Source organism: Symphodus melops, assembly GCF_947650265.1.
Source record: "Symphodus melops genome assembly, chromosome: 4".
Lineage (NCBI taxonomy): Eukaryota > Metazoa > Chordata > Actinopteri > Labriformes > Labridae > Symphodus > Symphodus melops.
In genome coordinates this window covers 14,289,703-14,316,825 of record NC_136694.1, presented here as the reverse complement: position 1 = coordinate 14,316,825, position 27,123 = coordinate 14,289,703, and the positions used below count along the sequence as shown (strand labels likewise).

The following is a 27,123-nucleotide window of genomic DNA, read 5'->3' as shown; positions in this document are numbered from 1 at the left end:
TAGCACAAAAAAGGCTTAGACTTACAAGGATTACAAAACCAGTGCATTGGAGATAAGTGACTTGCAGTCATAGGCCTATACATCCTTGACTAAGCAATATTGTCCATCATGTTCAATAATTGAAAAAAACCCAATCTAAACTTTAGGTATTTGTTTTATTTTGACGTTCGTTTTACAAGTTCAAAACATAGTTTGTGTGTTAAGATTTTGCAGGCAGGTTAAATTAATGCAGAACGTTTTGATGCCACCTACAGTCTTGACATGGTAGTGTTGTTTTTTAAAATCCGGCATCAAATCTCCCGAATTTTAGTTTTTATTAGTTTTTATCAAGAAGAACTCAAAATGGAGTAACTTAATACATCATGTTAATTCAATGCTTCATTAAGTCACTTGACCTGAGCACATTCATTAGCTAGGAACTGTTCACGCCAGGGTTTGCTTTCTACCCGGACATGTCAACGGTTGCGCATATTTCGGCACGCCATTGTGGAAACGAGCTACTTTCACATAACATTTTCCAGATCCATACTCTCAGGCTTGCGCCTTCAGTTTCTAAGTCGAGTTTTTAATCTTTTAAATAATAAAAAAAAGTATAACCTTCCTCACAATGGCGACGGACTCTTGGGCCCAGGCAGTGGACGAGCAGGAAGCTGCGGCGGAATCGGTAAACCTTAAACTTACGCAACACAAGCTATCAGCGTGTTTATCGGTCTGCTCTGGCCTGTTTTGTACAATGAGAAACGAAAGTATCATCTGCTCTACATCTATAAATGTTGAAACTGTTCACAAACGGCCTGGTCGGTGTTCAGTTTCGCCCACCTTTCTTTTTGTTTACACTGACTTTAAAGCTAGCTTCAAAGCTAACTTCACTAGCTTCAGTCCAGACGCTGCTGCGTGCTCGGTGGATCTGCAGCTTTAGCAGCTAGCTGGCTAAAGTGAAACCAGAGCTTCAACAAATGAATGTAGTGGTCGAGACTTAGCCCCTGTTTGATTCTTACGTAATTCAAAAGACACTCAGAAACCTTGCTAGTCTATTACATAATGGAACACACATAAACAATTTGTATTTAATGTTTTTGTGGCCTCTTACAGATTGGTAATCTTCAAATAAAAGAAAAACCAGAGGAAAATGGTAAGTCTCTAAATCAAGACTTCTAATAGAGTAAAAAAGTTAGTTTGAAAAAAGTAAAAACATTAATTAAATGTAATAGGCACGCCTGCAAAAGCAACAGACTCATCGGGAAGTGCAGCTGCAAAATCAGAAGCTGAGGGAGAAAACAAGACTGCAGACGACGAGGATAAAGGTGAGTACTTATCTTTATACATTCTCTGAAGTATTATCATACTGTATCTGCATGTCTCTTTGTTGTAAATTATGTGTTGTTTTTTTTCCCCAGATGACAAAGCGGCACAATCTTTATTGAACAAGCTCATTCGGAATAATCTAGTCAATAACACCAATCAGGTGGAAGTTCTTCAGAAGGATCCCAACTCTCCGCTCTACTCGGTCAAGTCCTTTGAGGAGTTGCGACTGTAAGTGAAGCATATATATCTGGCCATTAATTTCTCTTGTTGAACTATTGTATTGTGGTTATCAATCAGGCGTTTTGTTGATAACATGCATGGAAATGAGTTTTTGTGTGGGAAAAAATGATCCAACTTAACCAATCAAGTCTTCATTGAAATTTAAATGACAAAAGAAATTAACATTGTGCTCCTCAAACACTTGGTCCAAGGCAAGACATTTTAGTATTTATTTTTTTTTCACGTGTAGCAAACCACAGCTGCTTCAGGGTGTTTATGGCATGGGTTTCAATCGGCCATCCAAAATCCAGGAGACTGCCTTACCTATGATGCTGGCTGGACCGTGAGTAGACTTTACACAAAACCAAAAATCTGATGGAACACTTCAGTAAAATGTCCGTAATTCACTCACATCTCTATTCATTATTGTAACATACGCATGTATACAAACAAAACCATTTGACTACCTTTAGCTACTAACTAATTCCTTGTTATTTTCTAGACCACAGAATCTGATTGCTCAGTCACAGTCAGGAACAGGGAAAACTGCTGCCTTTGTTCTGGCCATGCTCAGTCATGTAGATCCTGAAAATAAATATCCCCAGGTAGGTTCGTGGAAGATCTCGTATTGAAATCTTGAGTTAAAAAAATGGCTTTCAGGACTATTTGAAATATCATTGTAAAATGTTGAGGTTGTCCCCCTGCCTGTCTATCAATGAAAAATGTTATGATAATCACAACTAGACCCCATACTGTATTTTCCTCAAATTTGATTTCTTTCCATCAGTGCCTCTGCGTGTCACCCACCTATGAACTGGCACTTCAGACTGGGAAGGTTATCGAGCAGATGGGGAAGCACTATCCTGAGGTCAAACTAGTCTACGCAATCAGAGGAAATAAATGTAAGGATTCTCTACTTATTGGTGCTTAATTTGTGCTGTAATGGGAACATTTTGAAATATGACCTGTGGACTGCTCTGTCTGTGAAGGATGTGGAGAGATGGCTCAGCATGTTGATGAGTTCTTGTTTCTTGTGAATTTTCCAGTGCCCAGAGGCATGAAGCTGCAGGAACAGATTGTTATTGGCACCCCTGGTACCATGCTGGACTGGTGCAGTAAATTCAAGTTCATAGACCCCAAGAAGATCAAGGTGTTTGTGTTAGATGAGGCGGACGTCATGATCGCAACACAGGGTCACCAAGACCAGAGCATCCGCATCCAAAGGTTCAGAATTAACCTTTACACTAAGCAGTCCTATATTCAATCTTCATGCCCACATTTTGACAGCTTTAAGTGTTTTACACTCTTTTGTTCCTGCCTCACAGGATGCTGCCTCAAACCTGCCAGATGTTGCTTTTCTCAGCCACGTTTGAAGAGACAGTGTGGAACTTTGCCCAGCGCATCGTGCCTTCTCCAAACATCATAAAGTTAAAGCGAGAGGAGGAGACCCTGGATACTATCAAACAGTACTATGTGTTGTGCAACAACAGGGAGGAGAAGTTCCAAGCCCTCTGTAACGTCTATGGATCCATCACTATCGCCCAGGCCATGATCTTCTGCCATGTGAGTCCTTTTTCTGCATTAAAGATGATGAACCTCATGGTGGACCATTATGTATAAGAATATAAAATTCTGTTTAGTCTGTCTACTGTGACCTCTCTGTTTCATCCGAACAGAGTTACTATTCCACTTTTTCAATACAAACATTTTGAGCACAGGACCTTTTTATGAACACATAAGCTGGTTAAGTCATAACAGTTCTCCCTCTCTCTCTCTCTCTCTGGTCCAGACTAGAAAGACGGCAGGCTGGCTTGCTGGGGAGCTCTCCAGAGAGGGCCACCAGGTGGCGCTGCTCAGCGGAGAGATGCAGGTGGAGCAGAGGGCTGCTGTCATTGACCGCTTCAGAGATGGCAAAGAGAAGGTTCTGGTCACCACAAATGTTTGTGCTCGAGGTGAGGACCGAGCGCTATGACAGTAGGCAGATATTCATATTCATTAAGAGTCCAGAAGATTACAGCCTTTTTACTGTGCATCAATTTCTACCTGGTTCATTAAATACACATGCAACGCTACTTGACTGTTTTAATTTAAATGCTGATGAATAAGTAAACGTACTCTTGCCCGTACTCAGGGGCTGGTCCAGAAAAACCTAAACTGTGATTGGCTATTTACCCTGTTGGAGGCAGAACTTCTGTTAAACCAACTAACAGGTCTTTTTTGCAGAAGGCTACTGGTAGTTGTCTTTACATATCAATAAAACATATTTTATTTAAAATTAAAACTGCACATCATAAAACAGGTATATGGGAAAGTAATGCTCACTGTTTTAATGTCAGTTTGACCAATTACTGTATTGTTGTGCTATGCAAGTATCAAGTGTTGTAAAGCAAAAGCTATTGATGAGGTTAGAATGGGTAAATGATTGATATTTATGTTTGTGCGCAATTCACCCTTTCGGCCACCCTTGCATTCGTCAGTGCCTGAACTGGGCCATCCAAGTCAGAAAACCCAGACACACCCCTGTTTGTACTGTATCAGCATACTAATAATAAAGTACTGGCATTTATCTGTCTGGCAGGTATCGATGTTGAGCAGGTTTCTGTTGTGATCAACTTTGACTTGCCTGTGGACAAGGATGGTAACCCGGACAACGAGACATATCTGCACAGGATCGGTCGCACAGGACGATTTGGCAAAAGGGGACTGGCCATCAACATGGTGGACGGCAAGATGAGCATGAACATCCTGAACAGGATCCAGGAGCATTTCAGTAAGTCTTTAGCCATCGCTAACACTCTTTACGGAAACTAACTAACTTGTACTTGTTTGGTCAGGTTTGAGTGATGTAGATGTAACAATTAAAAACAAAACAAGTGCTCTACATAGGGAGATTATAACTTCAAGTAAACAGCTATTTATCAGTGATTTAAATAAACAAACAACTTTTGATGCTTTCTCCCTCTACAGGCAAGAAAATCGAAAGATTAGACACAGATGATCTGGATGAAATCGAGAAAATCGCCAGCTAAAGAGAGCGTCGTTTATTGCATGAACGACGCAGACCCGGCTGCCCCCTCCCCAACCCACTTCGCCCCCCCCCAGGACTGTATGCTCCTACAGTGTTTTATGCTTTTATTTTTTTTTTAGCTGTCGGAGAAAAGAGCAAAACCACCAACACCGTGTATGTTTACATGTGGATATGTTTCCTCTCGGACGAGTGTTTTTGTAAGTCTCGGGAACATACCCCATTCACTCTTTGTACCTCTTTAAATAAAGTGTCTGAGTTTATCGCTGTGTATCGTGATGCTGAACAAGCAGCCATAGTGGACTCTATGAACACGAATGGATTTATTAAAACACTTTTTGGTGTTGGATGTAATGGTGGCATGATAGACAGTTATTAAGAGATTCACAAAAAAAAGAAACTATTTTATGTGCCACAAAGTTTAGAATTTTTTTAGAAAGGAAAAAAAAAAGACTTGAATGTAACTATCATGTTGGTAATATTTATTTTACTCTGTACCGACCAAAAGTACAAAGGGTGAATTTGGGTATGCTGCTCTGAGCTGTAGTTTAATCATAACGTTTGATGGTGATGGTTGGGTTTCAAGGGTCTATGCAAACTTATCAACCTGTGATAGCTGTTATCAAATCCTATCAACCTGTATTCACGTAACATACAATTACTTCTGAATTAACCTCAGCTTAAACATCAGGGTGTGTAGTCAAATGCCAAAAAAAGCCTCCTAGAGTGATACACTACTAATGTTGTCATTTAGACATTTGTTTATGAAGAAATCATCAGCCACCCACACCTCACATTTAACTTATATCATAACACAGCCGTTATCAGGACAGGCTATGTGCCACGATTGAGTACTATTCCATAGTCTTATTTTTTATACTCAAAGTGGCCGTTACGGTCTAATGTGATCGCTCCCCCCTTTGTGCTTCACTGTTCCACACAATCTTTTCAATCAGGGTCTCCACTTCAACTTAAGCTCAGCTACATTCTTCATTCAGACTGTGCTGTATTAAAGGATTGTGAGTTTAAAAACAAAACAAAAACAATGCCTTCCTCAAGTGCATTATATATATATTCATATGATTTTGTTACTGATATTCTAAGACATCGGGCTTAATATTCTGACTAACACTTGAAATTTTGAGTATATATTGAATTATGGACGTCTTGTGTGAATTACTTTGTTGAAACCAAATGCTGAATTGACTAGAGGACCTACGCCAATCAGATTCACTGTGTTGCTCCAACACAGACACATGGACAGAAATCATGTACTTGTGTACATACATTAAAAAAATTAGGTTTAAAAAAAAAAAAAAAAACCTAGTGTGACTGCGTTATTGACATTTTGTCACTTCTAAGAAGTGCAAAAACATTCCTCTTGAGGTTCAATTTTGAGAGATGCAGCACTTAGAATGTGGTGAGCATAAACAAGTACAGGTGGTCTGTACGAACTAATGAAAACCTTATAGGAAGTGATTGGTCGGTCTGAACCTTGAATAAACCTCTTCTGGCCCCGGCACTGAGAAGACTGCTGAGGTTCAGCCTGTTGTCATGGACTGTTTATGGACAATTTGTTGAAAATTACTCAATGAGCAGATGCAGCCAAATAAGCAAGTGTGTGCTGAAAATCCACAAGAATGGTCTGTGAAGACTTTTGGGTAAAGACGCAGTGTATGCAGTTTTATTTGGACACTTGGATGTATACATTATCAGTGAGAGTGTGTGCACACTTTGTTGATCCATTATGTAATACCACTGTACGAGAGCCATGGACACACAAAACCGTTTTGGCTCTAGAGCTCAACACTCCTCTCCACATGTTGTATAACTTGTTTGATAAATGTCAGGAGAACCTGTTTTCATACTTGTATACATAGGAGCAAGGTCGTGTGTAGACAATGATAGGTTCAGAGTGTGTGCTATTCTGTGGCTGAGCTGTGTTCATGGACGCAGTGATATAATCTTCATATGTTGAATTAAAGAACATGTAGATATTCCTGTTTGAAGTCTGAGGATTATTATCAGAACACGTGTGGGTAAAGAGTCATTACAAACACATTAAAATGATGCTGCTGTAAATAATACACATGAAGTTACAAACCGTTCTTAAATTCATTCGCAAGGAAGTTCGGATGAAGAGTTTAGAAACACAGTTACATGAAGTCAAGTTAATCGTGGGAGTTTCCACCGGAGACAATTTATTCCTCTGATGTTTGTTGTGAAAACTGAATATCTGAGAAGGCAAAGAAGACGTGACAATTAAACAAATGACAATTTGCTTTACATACGTCCTTAAAAGATAATAAAATATGATAGGCCACTATTTAGACAATAGCTATATCTCTTTGGGTTCCAGACTTAAACTTTATTCTGGTATTTAACAGACCCAAACATCTCACAGATTCACATAAAGGCTCAACTAAAGTCCTGTGAAGACTTTTTTCTTCCCATTACTCATCCTTCAGATTTATCTTTGAACTCCTTGGTGACCCTTCCACACATTCCAGTTACCACTTCACTTCATTATCAATTATTCGCACAAACTTTACTGCTCTCACCAATCGAGAAGATTATTGACAATATAAATCTCAACAGTATTTCTAAATGTCTGCATGAAAAATTCACCAGAGTGGCACAAATGTTGGAATTGATCCTCCTCACCTGTTGCCCTGTAGTCCACCCTTGTGAGAAAGAGGCCATGGGCTGGAGCAACAATGCCTTGTGGGTAAGCGAGAGAGTCCCGAGCCTCCAATATCTCCTTCAGTTTGTGCGCTGAGAGCTTCCCCTGACCCACAGCCACCAGGGCCCCCGTCATCCTCCGCACCTGTTGAACAGAGCCAGATGAAACATTATCTCCCTAAAACAGCCTTTGTCTTTATCACAAACTATTTAATATGACGGAAACACTTTCAATGAAGGTCACAATATTCACCATTAACGAGCTGCTCACGAGTGTGCATATTATTAGCCTTACTTGCTGCTTACTGGTCATTAAGGAATTTTAAGTACCTTATTCTTCATGGCTATGGATGACAAAGGTGTTAAGAACTTGCATGTAGCCTGTGCTAAAACGCTTGCAACAATGCATCTAGTCCGTCCAATATAACTGTGTCCATGTCATTTCAAGTCTATCTATCTAGAGTTTGATCTCAAAAGGTTTCTTTTCCAGGGGTATACTGCAGCAATATAAATACAACAGAACAAATAATCATTTGTCAAAAGTAATAATGGCACAGAGGCTGTAATCCCTGTCCATTTCAATGCTTTCACATTTTAAAACTGTTGCCTTTTTCATCCCGAAGTAGTTCAGACACTAGTTCTTTAAAAACGCAATACTCTCCTGTTTATTGGAGTATTGCTGATTGATAGACAGATGTTGTACCTGGACTATGATCTTAATACACTTTGCTTTGTGCGGCCCATACAACGTAGAATTAAGTGTTACCAAAATTCCCTTAATGCTGAATGACAGCTGATCACTATCAGCCATTCTGTTTTTAACCAGCAGATGGTGCTAAATACCAACATAGAGCAATGCATTCACATTTACACACGATAAAAGTAGAACTTGAAAGAGAGGAGAAAATAACCTGCTTATAGAGAAAAGATCTGCTCGTAAACGTCAGCTCCCAGAACGGAATTTCTCTGGAAAAAAAACAAATAAAAGAACAAAAAGGTGTTAAATGTGCTTTTACATATGTCTGAACATTCAGTAGAGGACAATACACACACTAAATGTCACAGCTGTCTTTTTTTCCTGCACATTTGGTCTCGTGGCACAAAGGCCTTCAGGCACATTTCAGACACTTCTCACAAAATGTTACAATAATAACTTCTGTCCTGGAGACTTCAATGTGTCTCACTAAAGAAAGGTTAAATATGGCCACAGGGAATCAAGTGTCACTACGGAAGCAAAACTGTACGTAGAAATGCAGTCAGATGTAATTTAGCGTAACTCTGCCCCGTAAGGACAACTACGTAAATACAGAGAGTGTAAATTTGAGACATACAAGAAAAACTAGCCAACAACAGCACTGCTTCATCTCTCATTTGCTCTTTTCCCTTAAAAAAGCTCCTAACCGAGGCACTGGTCGCCTATTGGTTAGTTTGTGCAACCCATCTAGGAGGACATCGTCCTCCAAGCGATTAACTGCAATTGACAAATGCAATTGTGTGACAGCCTATATTTATTTATAAACTGACTAAAAAAGGCCCAAGCCTAACATGTATTCTATTCTGAGACACGTTGCTCCTTTATCTCTTATTTGTTTGAATGTTGAAGCTTTCCTCCACTGTGGGCAGAGAAATGGGGGCTGATGTGACATTCATGTGTGCCAGGCATCAGATAGAGGCTGGGACTCTCTTCATGCACAAATGTGTTTAAATGTCACATGCTGAATAGGCCACTGCAGATTGGGCCCAAAAGGATTATGGGTACTGCCGTAAGAAAATGAGCCTGTTTCTTTTGCAACTTGACATCCAGTGTGACTCTTTCTGATGCTTTTTGATGAAACAATTAAGACACAGCAGCTTGCCCCCCCCCCCCCCGCCCCCGCTAAATCTGATCAAACATTTTGGGGAAGAAAGAGTGAAAAGAGGAAACAGGCACACGGGAAGAATTGGGTCAAATGCAAATTTGACTCAGTGCTTGCTGTCTGATTATATATGACATGTAAGAAGTGTGGGAGGCAGACGTTGACAACCGGACTGTTAGCTCATGGACTCTGGTGAGGGTTGGTGTCTTCAAGAGGATGGACTAAAAGCTGTGTCTCATACTGCCAAGTCACACGTGCATCTGTTACGTGCTCTAAAAGCACGCAAGATTAGAAGCAAAGCCAGCTCCAATGTGACATGTTTGTATCTCAGCTTCTTGTGTCTAGACACAGAACTATTTTCGGGAGCTCATTTTCATTTCATTCTGACAGGCTGAATAAAAAAAAAAGCTAAAAGGATTCAAAGAGTAATAATCTGGTTTGCAAACTAAAAAGCTTTTTTTGATGATTGAGTTATTGTGTCAAGTATTTTTATAGAGCACGACCACTATGAGCTTACAGCCATGCAGTCACCTTTGTGTTCCTGTATTTACAAGGACATGTAAATGTGCTCAGTGACTATTTTAACTAATCAACAGAATTACTAATACTTATTTTATCAGTAACTTTTAGCTGTGCTACTCTGGCAATACATTTTCTACTCATAATCTTTTTCAGGATTTTTGCATTTTGATTTGTTATCTCCAGCTAGGTCTACGAACATATTCAAAGATGTTAAAAATGACATTACTTACATGTTGGTGTTAACCAAGTATAATCTCTCATGTTAGCATTGTCCCATAAAATGATTAGCACTAATCTGGTGATTGTTTTTTTTCTTCTTAATATTTCTCTTTGGTTTGGTTTTGAAAGCACAAGGCTGCATCTTAAATGAAAGTGCCTGTACAAACAAAGCTCTTATTATTATTGACCTTTAGAAGCCCCTGATCTAAACCAGCCTAGTGACCATCTTTCTAATCAGCAAATGTTAAGACCACTGGTCATGTGATCAATTTACCTGAGCATGTATAACCCACCTGTGGAAGTGTGCTTGTGTGAAGGAGCTTCCCGGTTGAATGCTGGCCACATCCAGTGTTTTCACAGGGTTTCTAAAAGGCAGGTCAGAGTTTACTGCCCTGAAGCTGCTGAAGTCATGAACCCCAACCAGCAGGGTTGCAGCCTCACGTATTGCTTCAACATCCAACTCACTGAGACAAGAGACAAAAACCAGAGACATGACATTGTAACGATCATAAAAAGAAATATTTGGATCGTGAGTTTAAACAGACTTCTTCGTCCAGTTCTGAGGGGTTATTTTGATATTGTAACATGTACAGAAAGTGACCTTCCTGAACAGCGAGGTTAAACAGCTTGGATGTGGTGCATACACTAAGTATGACAAGTTTTCCAGCCTCGGTTTTCCTACTTTGAAAGAAAAAGAATTTATTTGGCTGCCTTATATAACGTGAAGTTATCTGATGCACAAAGCCACGTGAGAGGAGCAGAGCGTGTCGCCGACAGGTTCATTTGAGGGAGAGAGTGTAAGTGGGCCGGGTGCTCAGATTCTCTACAGTCTCATTCTTCTGTCACAGCTCAAATATGATCTGACAAGAGAGCGAGAGATGCAGCGAGCAGGGACCTGAGTGTGCTGAGTGACTCATTAATTAAAAGGTTGAACGTGAGAGTTCTGAATGAACATGTGGTGGACTGTGCAGGAAATGTATTCTGGTCAATTTGTTAATGTAAATAAATGACTGACTGTTTCTCGATCAAGCCTGTCTATAGTAAAACCCATACAACCTAGTATCAAACCTCAAAAAAGTGCAAACATAATTCACTATAAAAAGTAATTGTTTCAAAAAACTTAAGCATTAACACTGTATTATACAGTACAGAACATTTTAGATCCACCACTCATGACTCAACAAGCTTTTACATTCGACTACATAACTGCAAACTCAGACTTCTGTATATTTAGTGCCAATTAGTCAATGTTAAAGTACAGTGACCATCGTGAGCATGTTATCTTGCCCTAGCCCTAGTTTTTGTACATACAGTATATTTGGCTAACCTGAGTGTCTACTGACCTACAAAATGTAAAATAAACCCATCCAGTTATTTTTTTAAACTTTTACCACACAGAGAAAAATGCTCTGTTTCAAACGTGCACTCCTCCTGTGATGTCACAGTGGGATTCTGGTACTAAAAAAATCCCCTCCCCTGGTTTCTTCACCCATGGACTCAACCTCCGGCCTAGTGTTAAACTTTTGTGCAGGTTTGCCATTTTTATTCTTGCTAGTGAAGGAATGATGTCTACCGGGTCAACTCAGGAGAAGCTCATTGCATTTAAAGAGACGGACACAAAACAGAGTGTTCTGGGAGAGCTGGTTTCTACAGGGTCACAAACCTCCTCTGCTGCTTGATTCATGTTATATTTGGACCAAAGCACAGCACAGATGTTTCATTTAGAGTACAGCGGAGTGTTTGAAAAGGTGGAGAAGGGCTATAGTGTGTCTTCTTTAAGGCAGCACTGTAATACATCCTCACAAAGGTTCACACAATAATTGCTTTAATAACTTACTTCAATTACATCTATCTGTGAATAAAGTGTTTTTTTATGATAAACTATTTGTTCTATTAAGTATCAAAGTTCAACAGACAATAACTCTGCAAACATTCTGATTGATCACAAAAAGTCAAAATATCAAGCAAGTATGCAAAATACATTTTGGTTCAAGTTTCATAAGGGTATGCTTTCTTTTCATCTGTCAGTCAGAAAAGATTAACGATATGGACCGCTTATTATTTTGTCAATGTTCGAGAGCTGCAACCATTAATATAAACATCACACAATATGTCATATATTTGGGTTGTGTTTCAGTCTAAACAGTTTCACACATCATAATTTTTATGACAAGATCAGCTCATCCTCTATTGATCCCCAGTGGGGAAATTCATGAATCATGATGTAGAGCAGAAATGTTATCGTCTAATCGATTAGTTGACAGATTAACTGAGAAAGACAGTAATGTTTTTGCAGCCTCAGTATTTCAATTAAGTTTGAAAAACTGAGGGGAACATAAATTCCAAGATTTTTCATTAGTTTCAAAAATGTTGCTGTGATAATTTTTAGAATATTAAAATAAACGAAGTGGAGGTTCATATTTTTGCAGAGATTTGGGAAGGGTGTGTGTGTGTGCGATGACGAGGGACAGGTAGATCAAAGAGAACTGAGAGAGAGAGAGAGAGAGAGAGAGAGACAGAGAGAGAAGCTGTAGAGGCAGAGATGCTCAGGGGTGGAGGGACGAGACACTCAAGCAATAGAGAGAAAAGAGAGGGAATGAGAAATAGAGAGATGAGGAGAGAAGGAAAGCAGAGTGAAGGAGATGGAGGGAAAAAAATAAACATAGTCAGGGTAATGTGCGTGGGTGTTGTTCTGCTTGTGTATCAGCCTGCAGCTTATCTTGCCCTACTTTCTTCCAAAAAAAGTGAAGCGTAGATTAATGCTCACATACACACCCCTCTGAAATGTTCTTCTTCACGCTCCCTCCTTCCGATCACAGCTAAAAGAACATCATCGAAACGATGTAGCACTCACCATTTCGTCAGTTCCCCTCATCTCCTCTCTCTCCCCCTCCCTTCTTTTTTTGTTGTTGTTAGGATGTCAGCTCACATAAAACCCTCATTTGCGGTTCTGGCATGGCACGTGTGGATAATTCATGTGTTTAACGTGCCATTGTTTCTGCTAGGCTTGGCGGGAGCTCACTGATGGTGCGTCTGTGCGTATGGACCTACTTGTTAGACCGAGCTCCTGTATGATCGTGATTTTTCTCCAGGAAATAATTGTGTAAAAAAAACAACATACATGAAAGATGAAGAAAGATGAGCGCATAACAGGTGTTTGAGATGGGATAACTCACGTGTTGTGGATGCTCCAGCAGAGATCATGGTCTATGATGGGAAGCTGGGAGTGGTGGGGGACTCCCAGGGCTATTCGGTAGATGTAGGTCCGAGACTGGGCACAGAATCGGGCATGAAAATCATCAGGCACACGGTGGGCACGGGTGACCCTGGTAGAGGGAGAGAGACAGTATTTGGGAGGGAATATTGACTTCCATTCAGGCCCGAAAAGCTGGAATTTAAAGCATCACTGCTTGTCTAACAAATGTTTTCTTCGACATCACAAATAATTCAAAAGTGAATTCTGGTAGATGCTTTTGTTTTTTAACATACTGCCATTCTTCCCCCGACCAAAGCAGTCCTGGGATACAGATGATGCTCATACACTAACTAGCCAGAAAAGCCGAACACAGGTCAATGTCCAACATGTCATCGTTTTGCATTTACACAAATGGGTGTACCCTTCGTCCTAAGAAGGCGGCCCAGTGCTGCTATTCATTTTTAAATTATTTAACAGCACAATCAGAGGCCTCAAAAACTACAGCGCATGTAATTATTGAAATGTAGAAGTTTTAAAAAAAAATAAAAAAATAAAGCAAATAGAAATTCCTTCAATTTAGATAAATGCAGATTATTGTCTAACTGAAAAAATATAAAGATTGAAGAATGTATAGTTTCCTTAAGTCAACAACCGTACACATTGCATTTAAATGTGTGTTTTTGTTTAGAAAAAGATGTGCACGGGTCCAGTTTATCTGTGTGTGTGTGTGTGTGTATGTGTGCGTGTGTGTGTGTGCGTGTGTGTGCTACACAGTCCAAAAAACTAGGTTACGTTTGCAGGGGAGGAGATTGGGTGTGACACGTGGCAGAGAAAGCCCTTGCGTCTGCCTTCAGTGCTCGCTACATTATGAAGTGACGGCCTTTGCCTGGCCCCAACACCCCACACACACACATACTTGCACATGCGCCCAGACACACACACACACATACAATTTTCATAAGCAGAATACAAGGCTTAGCATCACACTGAGACATTGTTTAGAATCGCTCCCCAGAACAACAGAGGGAAGAGATATTTTTTCAGTGTGCAGCCTGTGTTTTAATCTTGCTTTACCATTCTATCTCAGGAGGCAGAGGTCCAAAGCAAAAAGCCACGGTTCCTAAACTGACCTTTATGGTCACCTCTAGCCTCCATGCACAATGTGATAAGATAGTAATGTGTGTAAGAACTGACCATTTAACATACTGAGTTTTAAAATGTCTATACCAACTAACAGTAGGGAGAACATGAGAACAGTAAAGTGATTACACATTTTGGTCAAGAGATTATAAAACAGGCTTTATCATTTATAACACTGCCAAGAACAAAAAGTGTGATCATACTGCCTATTTCCTGTTTGGTTTCACATACTAATCAAAGCGTTAATTTCCATTTAGCGAGATGAGTGTATCAGTCTGTGTGTATGTGAATGTGTGTGTAGTAATAGATACTATAGACCTGAAAATGGAGCAGGGATAATCCTTTTTAACCTTCCCTCGGCAGGTTTAGGGATTAACAGGATGCTGGGAGTTTCTCTTTCCTCCTCCCTCTCTTCTGTTTCTCACTCTCACACCTCTGTCTTTATTCAGACTCTGAATCTGTTCAGTGCTCCCTTTCTTTCCCCACCCTATATCAAAGACTGGGCTTCCATTTTTCTAAGAGTTACCTTTAGCTCTCTGTGATATCCTTTTCTGTTTGATTTTTAAATATGTACAAACATGTTATGTTCTACCTCAACAGGTGGACTTAAGGTATTTCGCAAAAGCTGTAAATAGCAGACAAAACTAAATTGTAGCTCTTGAGTGTAGAACCTAGATTAATGAAATATACAATTAAATGATTTTTTTTCAGTGACAATAGAGAAGTGCCGGGCAATTAATCAAGCTTCAATTTTAATTATGTAATTAGGTTTTGGTTTCCCACGATCGTGAAAACAAGATGATTAGGATTTAATGATTACTCTGCCACATGCTGTGTTGTGCTTGTTTGGCTATGCATGGTAAATGTTTTGTAAGTGTTTTGTTATATTTTGGCCACAAGAGTACATCATCACTACCTACAAAAAATAGTTAATCAATATTTATGTATTTTAAATGATCAACACGTAAGACATCTACTGAATTAAATCATTAACTGACCTGACTATATCATCAGACATTAAAGAAACTGCTATACTATGTTGAAGTGCTTGCTTCTCTGTCAAATGCTGCAGCCGCTAGTATGTCCTCCTTCTAGGTTGGTCACTGTTTTGGAGGCCTCTCAGTAACATGCAAGGAAGGCAAACGGCAAACCAGCAGATGTTGCAGCGATGGAAGCGGGCAAGCGAACCAGTTTAATGTATCTGCTTCTACCCCACCGAAAAAGACTCTTCATCTTTCTAATGATATTGACGACCAGACACGTGGTAAAACCAGCATAAATATTAGAGATGCTTTTGCGCAGAGTGGTTTCAAGACCATTGAAGAGCTGGTTAAACACTGAAGCTTCTGTGTCCGCGACATGGCAACCTGCTTGCACAGCGACTCCAGGGAAGGAGGGGTTGGAGGACAGAGCTCTTTTAATGTTTTGAATTTGGACTGCAGTACCCATTTTAAACACTAGATGTCAGAGCTACATATTGCTGCCTTAATTTTATTTTATTTTTTTCCCCAAAACTGTTCAGAATCATTAATTGTTAAAGGCTTAAGTTTGGGGAACTGGTGGCCTAGCGGTTAGTTTGAGCGCCCCATGTACAGAGGCTACAATCCTGAAAGATTGAAGTCTGTGGCCCTTTGCCTTATGTCATTCCTCACTCCCGATTTCTGACTCTATCCACTGTCCCGTCTCTCAAAAAAGGCATACAAAGTAAAAAATAATCATTTTTAAAAAAAAAAAGAATGTCCTAGTTTGATAAATGCACAGGACGTAGATGTGAAATCAGTGAGTTGATTAATTGTGATCGTAGCATAAAAAATATCAAAATAATGCAACATTTGACAATGACATAGTCACCGCACTAAAAAGGTTGAGCTCCAAATCTACAAATATACTATACATATTTTAAAATTTACCCACAACAGTTGTAGGTGTGAAATCATACTTTCATTGAAACTGACTGCAGCTTCTTAAAAAAATGATGTGTTAAAAACAGATCATACTACAGGGAACGATATATGAACCAATGAACTTTATGCATTCTGCTGATAGATACACACAAACTGTTTGGAAGAGCTTCTGAGATTTCCAACACCTGACTCACCTAATCTGCTCTGTTCTAAGGTGAAAATTAATGGCCTCAACAAGAATTTCTTCAGGAAACGGCGGTTTGTCGTTCTTGCGTTGGAGGTCGAAATGAGCAGAGTTTGAAAGAGCGTGGACACCAGTGTCAGTTCGACTGGAGACTGTCAGAGACACTGGGTTGAGCGGCTTCAGCCTCCTTATGGCATCCTGCACACAAAGACAACACCAGAGACTGAGTTCAAACCCAGTTGGATATTATAATTTTAAAATATACTTTCATGCCGGAAGAGAGGTTAGTTACACAAATAAACAAAATGATATTAAATAAAACCGGTAAACTTAGAGCTGATGAGAAGTGTAATGGGGAATATAAATATACAATATTTTCAGTACCACTTACTTCTAAGTAGTCCTGGACTCCTTTTCTGGGCTGGTGTGGTGGTACTTTTACTACACCACTGCAGAAATAAGTAAATAACACTTAACAATATAAATAAAATTTCAAATATACCATGTTATGCTGCAGCTAAAACCCACCTGTATTTTGTTCCAATGTATTGAAAAAAGACGAGATAACGTGCCAAGTTTTGCATGGTCCCTCAGATTGTAATTTGACATTTCTCTGTCATGTTTTTTCTGTAAGAATGAAAGAAGAGTTACAAAAAGTCATGTGATCAGAATGATACAACACTGACACAAACACTGCATCCATACTAACGTTAGTAAGGTGTGTATTTAAAGGACTGAACTGAGTCGACATACTCAAGGACAGAAAACACAGCAGAGAAAACGGACTGTATTTTCGCTGCACGTTGTGTTAGTTGTAGTCCGGAAGTAGGATACTTTGTAGGCCTGGATGAAGATACTAAATGAATTAGTAAAGGAAGTTGGTTTGCCCATCACTCGAATCACTAGTGTCTTTTTTTTAAAGTCCACAAAGAACCAACACGTTTGCACAGGGACTAAAAGATGCGAAAGTAAGATGACACATCCTGCCGCCAGACCTCATCGGCAGCACACTTCACGACCACACGCTGCCTTTACAAAATACGATCTTTTTGTATATTCTTCATATGGTTGGCATGGAATTAACTCCCATACAATATTTAGTGTTTGAAGTCAGGCAAAATGGTTCCTGGATGAAGTTGTTCTTAATACACTTTCTGCGTTTGTAGTTATTTTTACTGTCTATGGTTTGTAGCAGTTTAGTCCCGTCAGTCTCTCTTTGATTACGTCACAATCGTCGGAGGGGCGTGTGTCGTCGTCGTTCTCCTCTGACCGGCTGCAAAATCATTGAGACCAAAGAGCATGAATGAAGTAGAGATGGGCCCGCAGCAATGGAGATAAAGACAGTCAATCGGAGTGAGAAAAGAAACAAAAAATCAGAATTTTGTAAAATATCTACTCAAATACTAATGAGGACGTTACAGTTTTCTTCTTAATGGACACATTTCTGCTCTATTAAAGCAGGCTTATAATAGGCTACATGTTGATTTCTCTTAGAAAAAACGTTTCTTTAATTCTTTCAGACGCTTTCAAAGGTTCATAAACAATATGGTTTTATAGCCTTATTTCTCCTTTTGTCTAATTGACTTTGAAAATGTCACATGTTTAGAGCCGTTTCTTTTGTTGATATTTGGCCAGTCAACATTGCATTTGGCTTAGCCTAGATAATTATTCGATTGGAAGTGAAAGTATGATTTCACACCTAGAACTTTAGCTATTTACCATTTTAAAACATGGCAATAACATTTTAATAAACAGCCATTTAAAATGTGGCGTGTAGTAGGCAATTTCTTCAATTAAATAACCATAAACATAGTAGGCTACTGTATATGTTTTGGAGGTTATGAGTACCAGATTTAAACAGATAGGATTTGCGTTATACAGCAGCTATATGCTATATTTGTTAGCTTATTTGTACAAATTTGTGTTTAGGTTCCGTTTTCAATGAAATCCTTATTTTCTTAAATGAGTATCTATTTATAAGCCTTTGCGCGTGTGCTCTACAGTAGTGTTACAGAGTATGGTTACAGAGGTTAATTACTATTTGGAGCTCTCCGCTGCTCTTACAGTCTCCTCAGTGCAGCTACGCCTCTCGCCTGTCTCGTCTTCAGTGGCAGCAGTGTAGTAGTAATCCGCCTGCCGCGCACTGCTTGCATTTGGTGTCACGGTGCCACCGGGAGAGGGGCGACAGACTGCTGCGCGTCAGGGGAGACCAGTCACCATCCTCACGGTTCAAGCGACATCTCGCCGCGGGCAATGACCTTAGCAGACTGAAGTGAGAATATACGAGAAAACGCAACAATGACGGTGGACTTTGAAGAATGTATAAAAGATTCACCCCGATTCAGGTAAGGGTGCTCCTCTCAGTGGTTCGCAAAAAAATGGCACACCTTCTTTTACGCATGATTTTCTTGGGGACAGGGAGAGGGGCGCTTGTGCTGAATTTGTGATAGCATCAACAGGGTGAATGATGGAAGATGTCATGCTTATTGTGTCCAGTGTGAAACAATTGAATGGCATTTTTTTCAATGAGGTCTTTTTCATTTCGCACGAAATCATCAGCAATTTTAATTTAAACCTTAAATGTCATATTAGGTTAAAGATTGCCTTAATATCTACAGCATTAGCTTTATGATACATTAACTTGGAAACGTACGTGTGTCAGTGGTTCAAATGTCTGATTTTTAAAATGTGGGTTATGACGCTTAGTGCATAAGAGAGGAGGGACACTCATTGCCACGCACGTTGAGGATCCATTTTGCTTGAGTGTAAAAAAATGTAGGTAATTTTCAGGCTTGACATCATGCTTTAATGCCTCTATTAATGTGCATAATTGAGAAGTGAGAACTCCTCCTAATGTGTCACTTAAACAGAATGTAAAAGTTGTCTTGTGGGTAAATGATGCTGCATAGCATACAGGTTGGGTGCAGTTTACTCACAGAGGCCCTGCAGTGTGTGGCTGTGGTAGGAGGCAGGGGAGGAGATGTCCTTGCAGCAGTAGCAGCTTTGATTCAGCTGGTAAAGAGGCAGCAGGTATGGAGTACTTTAACTCTCTGCAGGGATGGAGCTCCCATCTTGGACACAAATGCAGCTGTTCAGCCTCTTGCGTGCTGGTTGGAGGTTGTAGCCCCATTATGTGCACGTGCCAGTCTGGCTGCACTCCTGTGGGAAACTATTAAAGAAGATTTAACGGCATGTAGGCCAGGGATGCCCTGTTAACTCTGCCTGGCTGGTTTCCTCAGTGTTTTACAGTGAGTGAGCAGGATTTAAGTTTTTTGTTTCTGTCGCTTCTTCTGTTTCTCCATGTCAGCGTCTGCTGCCTGTTTACTCTTTGTTCTCAGTGCTTGTCATTTTTTTCCCTCCTCTGCTTCATCCTCCTCCCTCTTACACATAACTTTCTGTTTATTTAACACTGTTTGACTAAAGAGAGTTTATGATTTGAGTGAACAGCATCTGCAGGACTGGAAGAAGACTGAGTGAAACAAAACATTCAATTTGCTGCGAAAACCCATCTCAGTGATGGATGGTGCGGGCAGAAGGTCACAGGAAGAGACATTTTCCTTTTCCCGCCTGTTTCTTTCTCATGGTTTTATGAAGATTGCCATGTGGAAAATTCCACCACTGACAAAGGAGGAAAGGAAAAAAGGAAGCTGATGTTTCCTTAGGTGTAAAAGCAGTGGAGAAAATGTAATGTTTCCTCAATTTATGATCATGATGAGACTGTTGGAAGATTGATCAAAGGCAGTGTTTCAATTACACACACAGATGTGATGCTGTCACTTTCTACAGCAGCCCTCAAACAACGAAATTAAACATTCATCTTGAGTTGAGTGAATTAAGACGTGCAATAGTTCATTTACAGTATTTATATATAAATCTGTGCATGTGACATTTTTGGTCTCAAGGCTAACTTTTTCATTCGTCAATCAAGATAAGACCCCCGTACAAACTCTAACATACACACAATCTGGTATTTTCTAATCGTATCACAGCCAGTTGGGAATTTTCTAGTTTATCAGGGTGACTGGATTTCCAGTTTTCTTTTTCCTCATTGTTGTGTCATTCTGGACTAACACTAGAGCACCAGTCCTGTCTACCTTCCCACACATGCTGCTGAAACTGTTCACACACACCCTCTCTCTACAGGTCTGTACTTGTACACATCTTTTATGACTGTATGTGTGATTGTGTGAGCGTGAAAGAATTTTTAAGATGTGCCTGAGTATCTTTAACACACACCTCTCTGTTCAGTGTACTGTTTGTGTAATAAGCCCTTTCTTTTCTCTTCTGCCCTGCCTTTGATTCAGCTGCTGCATTCATTTAGTCCATAACAAAACCTGGAACAAAGCATATGCACCTGCTAGTTGTTGCTACTGAAGGGCCGAAATCTGATTCCTGGAGGTACTGGGTCCAATTCAGGCTCATCCAAACTGAAAGTTCATAGGAGTTATCACGACTGTAGTTTCATTTTGACGGCACAACAGAAACTGAAGTTTTCAGTGTGTTCTTTATAAATTCAAAGCAACTGACATGTAGGCTACATATCAGTTTCTTTTATGTTCCCATACAGTAACAGACATCTGTAAAACAAAACATTTTTTGGTTTTTATGTATCACCAGTTAGATTCAGGATCCCTTAAAAATGTGTATTTTGTGCTTTGATGAGTTAATTATAATGATGCTAGTATTTATATAGAAATGTGGGTGTGTGCTGTTGCCTAGCAACAGTTGCTGTACGTGTGATAAATGTCAGCTTAGAGAAAAGAGGACTGAATTTAAGAGTGATGGAGGAGAGTGGACGCAGCTTGAAATTTCACGGCAGGGAAGCGTTTTATTTTAAAAAAAAACATAATTGATTTTTTTTTTTAAAAAAGATTTATTTTTGGCCTTTTTGCCTTTATTGTAGGAAAGTGGATAGAGGCGGAAATCAGGGAGAGAGAGTGGGGAGAGACATGCGGGGAGGGGAGCCACAGGCTGGACGCGAACCCAGGCGGCCCGCGTAAGGACTGAGCAATGCATGGGGATGCGCGCACTGCCGCTGCGCCACCAGCGCCCCCAACATAATTGATTTTTAAAATAAAAATTATTTAAATTTGTCTAATATAACTTCAATCATTTACTTTGTAAATGATAGTTTATATAAATATAAAGATCAATACATTACAAGGGAAGCAAGGGTTTAGGTTGGAGTTGGTATGATGTCCCTTTTTGAAACTCTAGATAAATGACATTATCAAGCTTGCTCTTCGCTGTTTTTTCTGTTTTACATATAAACAATTCAAAAAACTGTATTTCTCCCCGGGGGGCAATTCAAAAGCACACAGAGCAGTAAATGAACGACAGTGCAACTTTACAAAAAATGTAACCAACGATAAAGTGTCAACAAAAGAATAAAGTGTCAAGATGTAAGTACAAACTTAAAATACAAAATTACAAAGTTAAATACAAAAAAGATGGTGTGTGGACAGTGATCGTACTAAACAGACATAATATGCCATAGTGAACAGATGTCAACAGATCTATGGTGCAGTAAATAGGAAATTATATGTATATATATATATATATACACACACACACACACACACACACACACACACTCAAACACTGGGTAGAGAGAGCATGTGAGGGGTCCTGCATGATCCGACCTACTGACCTGAATGTCTGCTGCTCCTACATGGTAGACAGAGTCCTTACAGGAAGTCCAATGATCTTAGAGCAGGTTGTGACTGTGCTCTGCAGACGGTTTCTGGAGCCTGGTGGAGTAGAACCAGCAGGTTATAGAGAATGTAATGATGCTCTCGATGACTAGTAGAAAGTCAGGAAGTTCTTGCTGACTCCAAAGGAATTGAGCTTCCTAAGGAAGTATTTCTGCTGCTGTCATTTCCAGAGACTCTCCTCTGTGTTGGAGGACAGAATTTCAGCAGGTTGTCAAAGACGATACCCAGGTATGTGTACTCCTCGACTACTTCAACGGGCTTCCTGTGGATTATTGTGTTTTCTGCTTGTTGGAGAAGGTCCCCACCATGTCTTTGGTCTTGATGACATTCAGCTCAAGGCAAGAGCTGTCACACCGCTCCACAAACTCCTGAAGAGCTGATCCGTGATGATGAGAGAGGCCTGACAGCAGAGACAGGAGAACTAGTTTCTATTGTGCCATCAAACAAATAACCAAACTGAAGCCAAAATATGAAAAAGCAGATTTTTCTTCAAGCAGGTGGTTTCTCAGGTCAGTGAGGGTGCAGTGGAAAGTTTTTTAGATCTGGCGAACCAGCTGCACCTGTCTGCCTTACTCCCTTTGACACACAGTAGGTTATACAAAACAGTGAGTGTGTCAACAACAAAGAGAGCCAGGAGGAGAGTGATAGATCGAATAGACAGAAAATGTTAGTGTTGTTATTGTGCAAACATGTTTATTAAAGTCTAATATCTTATTATGTTGACTGACAAAATGTGATGATATCTTAGTTTCCTTGGTACCTTCTCTTACATGTAAATAAGAGATGTCTATTATTGCTGCTATATATACTGCTTCTCTGTGCTCAGTCTGCAGTCTCAGTCCATGAAGAATAGGAGCTGTAATAATAATAATGTTTCTGTTGAGGATCTAAAGATGAATTGCATTTAAGTATATTCTCAGATAAAGGAGGTTCAAGAATCTTAAATTTATACAGCTCATAAGTAAGCTGGATTTAGTGGATGATCTGTAAACACTCTGTAAAAAGAAGCTGCATCCCTCTTTCATGTTCTTTCCGTCATTGTTTCAAGCATGTTTCTGTTTATTGGCAGATTAAAGTCCTTCTGATGCTTTAGATCAGGGGTGTCCAAAGTGCGGCCCGGGGGCCATTTGTGGCCCTTGAGTGGATTTTTTGTGGCCCTTGACTTCAAATCGAAGAATCAGAAGATTTTGGCCCCAGGCCTCATCAGATGGCATTATTCGTTCTTTTTTTCTTTTTCATGTTAGCGAGGGAGACCAATAAAAGCCTGACTATTCTTTCCAAAAAATTAGAACACAACAGTTTCCCACTGCAATTAGTTATTGTGTATTTACAATATTTTTTGAAGAGGTCAAAATACAAAAAGTTCCTTCCAATATTTAAAAAAAAAAACCCTGTGGCCCGAGAGCGATTTTAACAAGAAAAAAAGTTTGGACACCACTGCTTTAGATATTTGTCTGGCGCCCCAGTTTCACTTAACTGTCTGGATTTTATTTCCTACCTGCGTCATCATCACCTTCAATCAGTCTTTTAAACATAGCAGCGTCATTCTTGTCAGAGATAATGAATTCCTATTGGTCAGCAGCCTGTAAAATATGAAAATGTGTTCAGTCATGCCTCCTAGTCAGAGGAGGCAAGGAGCATTGCAGTCTTCAAGGATGTCTTCACTCTTCCTCTGCCTTGGTCAAGGATGTATAGAGCGGCTCATGTTGGGTTGTTTAAGACAAACACACAGCTGTTAGCATTGTTGTGTATTTTAAACCCTACAGAGTGATCTTGAAGCAGTGTCTGATTGAAATTGGAGATGGAAAGGCATTAAAGTGCTGAATAAGATTACCTGTAGCCGAAGTTGGCTGACATTGATGTACTGCATGTTTGCTCATGCAACAATGCCTGGAAAGTGTCCCAGTCCCAAGGCCAGAGAAGCATCAATCCTACAAGTGTCCTTGACAGCATGAATAGAACTTATTTAGAGAAAAACATCTTTTAGAGCTTCAGATAGACGACATCAAGACCTTGACAAAACATTCAGAAAGATTCCAGACAACTCAAAAGGTTACTAAAGTCAAGATTCTTATTCCTCGCCACTCTCTCTAATGCAACCATGCAACGTATATGCAGAACATGTCCTCTGGAAAAAGGAAACAACCAAGCTGAACAGGAATCACTATCCTCTAACTCTCTGTTTGAAGGTTCTTCATCCATGTCGAAGCTTTTATCATTCTTTATTGCTCTTCTTGAGATTTCTGCCTTTCCTCCAAACTGCTCTGAGCCTGGACTCTATCACTGTTTACTGCCAAAACCCAGAGAAAAAGCATCTAAATCTCTTCCATTTGGTTCCTATCTTGAGGGATTTTCGCCAAGAGCAAAAGGTTATTTTTGAAGCCTTTTTCAAAGGTCAATATTAAGTCAATTCTCAACTTAGACACACACTTTGGGAGGAAGAATTAATAAAGGTTAATCATCTCCATGATGGGTTGGGTGTAATACATTAACATACTGTACAGTTTGAGTCCGTTTTTGGTGCTATAGGCAACGGAAAAATGTGTAGACTTTTTGAGCAGTGTAAATGCTTTTATTTATCACGGCCGGCTCAAAACCAGTGGCAAATAAAGGAAGGAGGCAAGGAGATACCTGCAAAAATATGTTATATTTGTTAACAATATAATTATTCTATTTAACACGCATTAGGAGATGAGAAGGCCAGTTAACCAGATGTGTAAGTGTGTATGCAACCAGCATGTTCGTCACAAAGTGTATTTAGATTTAGAATATTTTGGAACTTTAATTTTGTTTACTTAACTCCAGATGGAATGCTGTCAGTGTATTATTTATTGTACAGTTGTTCATGGCTGACAAATAGCATGATGATTGTGAGTTAATAAAAAAAAAAAAATCCTTTCATGTACTTTTTTTTCAAGTCATACAGTCAACTCGCACTGTTGTTTATAGTGGATCATCGTGCAGAAGAATGAGTATCAGATGACGATTGATCACTATCAACAACAAGATTAGAAATTGTCCACATCCTCCCCGAGGGAGCCGCCATTTCACCACCAATTGACCTTTTAAACTCTTGTGACCTACAAGTGTCTCCAAAAGACATAACAGACTAAAGGGGCTCTTATAAAACAGCTCCCATCAGTTCACATAAATATTTTAGTTTCCTGTGTGTGTGTTTGTGTGTGTGTGTGTGTGTGTGTGTATTTGTGAGTGTGTGTAAAGGTGAAGGCTTTGGTCGAACGCTCAGACTGTTGAACTGCAGGACATCTTTCATGTCAGGAGCATGGAAAATTCTGCTCACTTCAAAGGAGCTGTAGTGTTTGTAGGGAAGAGTATCGGGATCATTGGTCTAGTTTGATGCACCAACAGCTGTGTTGTTTGACCTTGTTGTATCTGTGGTTTCTCCTTCATGAAAATGCACTGTTGAAAGACAGGGAACCAGTCGAACAAAGAGGGCAGCCACACCCTTCGCGAGAGTGGCCGTGTGCATGGAAAAGATCCAACTGGATGATGTCAGAGAAAATGTGCACACCATTGCAAGAAATTAGAGCCATATAAAATGACGTATTACCATAACACTAATAATAAGGCTTGGAAAAATATAGGTACTGCTATACTTTTGGTATTTTAGAAAATGGACTTTAGCTTATGTAGTGGTTTTCTATTGTTCTGCAACGACTCAAAGCACTTTTACGCCGCAGGTCACACCTACCCATTCACACACTACTTTGTAGAATGACCATCAGAAGTAACTGATTCCAGAGACCGACTCTACCAACTGAGCCACAGCCACACAAGAACACAGCCCAAGAGCTTCAAGCTGCTTATTTGCCCACACAACATCTTGTTTGGCCACAAAACTTTTCATTTTCTTGGAAACGTGGTGAACAGTGAACAGATTGTGAAATCTTGATTGTTTCTCTTCTGAAGTTCTTGCTTGCTCGCCGTCACGCCTCTCACATGACATGAAGTCATTTCCCTATCCAAATAGGATCTGATGGCATTATCCAGGCTGATGATTCACAGACAGGACTTACTCAGATTTTAGAGAAGTCATTAAAGCCAACATGTAGACTTCAGAGAAAAGGTCCACACTCTGTCTGAAACTAAAGCTTTACATTTAAACGGGTATTGCATGGCAGAACTCCTGTCACTGATGATTGATTGAATTAGGCCTACAACACATCAAAACAGCTTGGGGATTTCTGCCTCATCAGAACATGTCTAGCTATTAATAGTTTTTGACAACTGTGCAATGAGAAAATCAAGTGAATTTTGTAACCAGGCATAGATTCTTTTAAGCTGTCAGACCTTGCCAAGCTTTGATGTCTTATGTTATGAAACTACAAACTTAAACTGGGGATTCTTAACGCAAGATTTCATTTACGCTGCACATCTAATCTGTATTATTCGTGTAATCCTTTTTCCAAATTAACAGCTTTTACATCACAATATGCACTATATAATGTGGTGTATGTGCTTTTCTTTTGCCTTATATGGTCTGAATTTGTGTTACACTTGCATGTGTATACATGTGTGTCTGCCGGCTATCATGTAGGCAAATCATACTTTCATACTCTCATTCCTACTGACTTGTCAGGCGTACAGTGGTTTGACGTGTTCATAAGAGAGCATCCGTCCAGCACGTGGACACTTCTACTGAATCCCCAGTGCAGCAGATTTTCTGCCGCTCTGCTGCACGTGCTGCCGGGGGACTTAGCGTGGGACCCATATATGAAATAGGATTATCGGTAACCACACTCTCTGATTAAATCAACTGGATAGCCTACACAACCTATTACAGCGTACATACTGTCAGCCACCCCAGAGAACCCGAATACAAGCTCCCTTCCCATTCAGCTGTAGAGTGCAGGATAATGTAGAACTGCAGAAATTGTTTCAATTCAGTTTGTGTCTGATTGCAGTTTAAAGAATCCTGAGCCTTTGGTTTTTGTGAGTGCTAGGAATCAGGATTGTTTTTTTCCAGTTAATGTACATTCACTCTTGCCTAATGGTTTTATACACAACATTATATGAACGTTAATCTGTCAATCACAGGAAGGTGTTTGACACACAGTGCTGAATGGATGGATTGAATACAACAGTAAATCAAAAATGCACACACCTTCAGTAACTTTTATATGTGCTGTCCTGAAA

General features: G+C 39.8%; 3 protein-coding genes across 4 annotated transcripts in view; 2 read left to right on the top strand and 1 right to left on the bottom strand.

Moving 5' to 3' along the window:
- Positions 1-300: 300 nt before the first annotated feature.
- ddx19b (DEAD-box helicase 19b) lies at positions 301-4,812 on the top strand. The gene is made up of 12 exons (XM_079340871.1): positions 301-664; positions 1,093-1,132; positions 1,212-1,304; positions 1,398-1,533; positions 1,775-1,867; positions 2,027-2,129; positions 2,312-2,426; positions 2,571-2,748; positions 2,850-3,087; positions 3,314-3,476; positions 4,103-4,294; positions 4,492-4,812. The coding sequence occupies exons 1-12, from the start codon at positions 608-610 to the stop codon at positions 4,551-4,553; spliced, it is 1,470 nt and encodes a 489-aa protein (XP_079196997.1). The 5' UTR covers positions 301-607; the 3' UTR covers positions 4,554-4,812.
- A 175-nt stretch (positions 4,813-4,987) lies between these two features.
- Positions 4,988-17,211, bottom strand: pusl1 (pseudouridine synthase like 1). Its single transcript, XM_079340872.1, has 9 exons — positions 17,006-17,211; positions 16,781-16,879; positions 16,644-16,701; positions 16,263-16,450; positions 13,005-13,154; positions 10,122-10,292; positions 8,143-8,197; positions 7,214-7,376; positions 4,988-6,785 (listed from the first exon to the last, which is right to left on the bottom strand). Exons 2-9 carry the CDS (start codon positions 16,834-16,836, stop codon positions 6,751-6,753), a joined length of 876 nt encoding a protein of 291 aa, XP_079196998.1. The 5' UTR covers positions 16,837-16,879; positions 17,006-17,211; the 3' UTR covers positions 4,988-6,750.
- Positions 17,212-17,613: 402 nt separating this feature from the next.
- Positions 17,614-27,123, top strand: part of LOC306822343 (arf-GAP with coiled-coil, ANK repeat and PH domain-containing protein 3-like) — a 48,966-nt gene continuing 39,456 nt past the window's right edge. For both annotated transcript variants that reach the window (XM_079341305.1, XM_079341304.1), the window contains exon 1: positions 17,614-18,597. In XM_079341305.1, the coding sequence (XP_079197431.1) occupies positions 18,551-18,597 (47 nt within the window). In that variant the 5' untranslated portion in view covers positions 17,614-18,550. The remainder of the gene's footprint in view (positions 18,598-27,123) is intronic.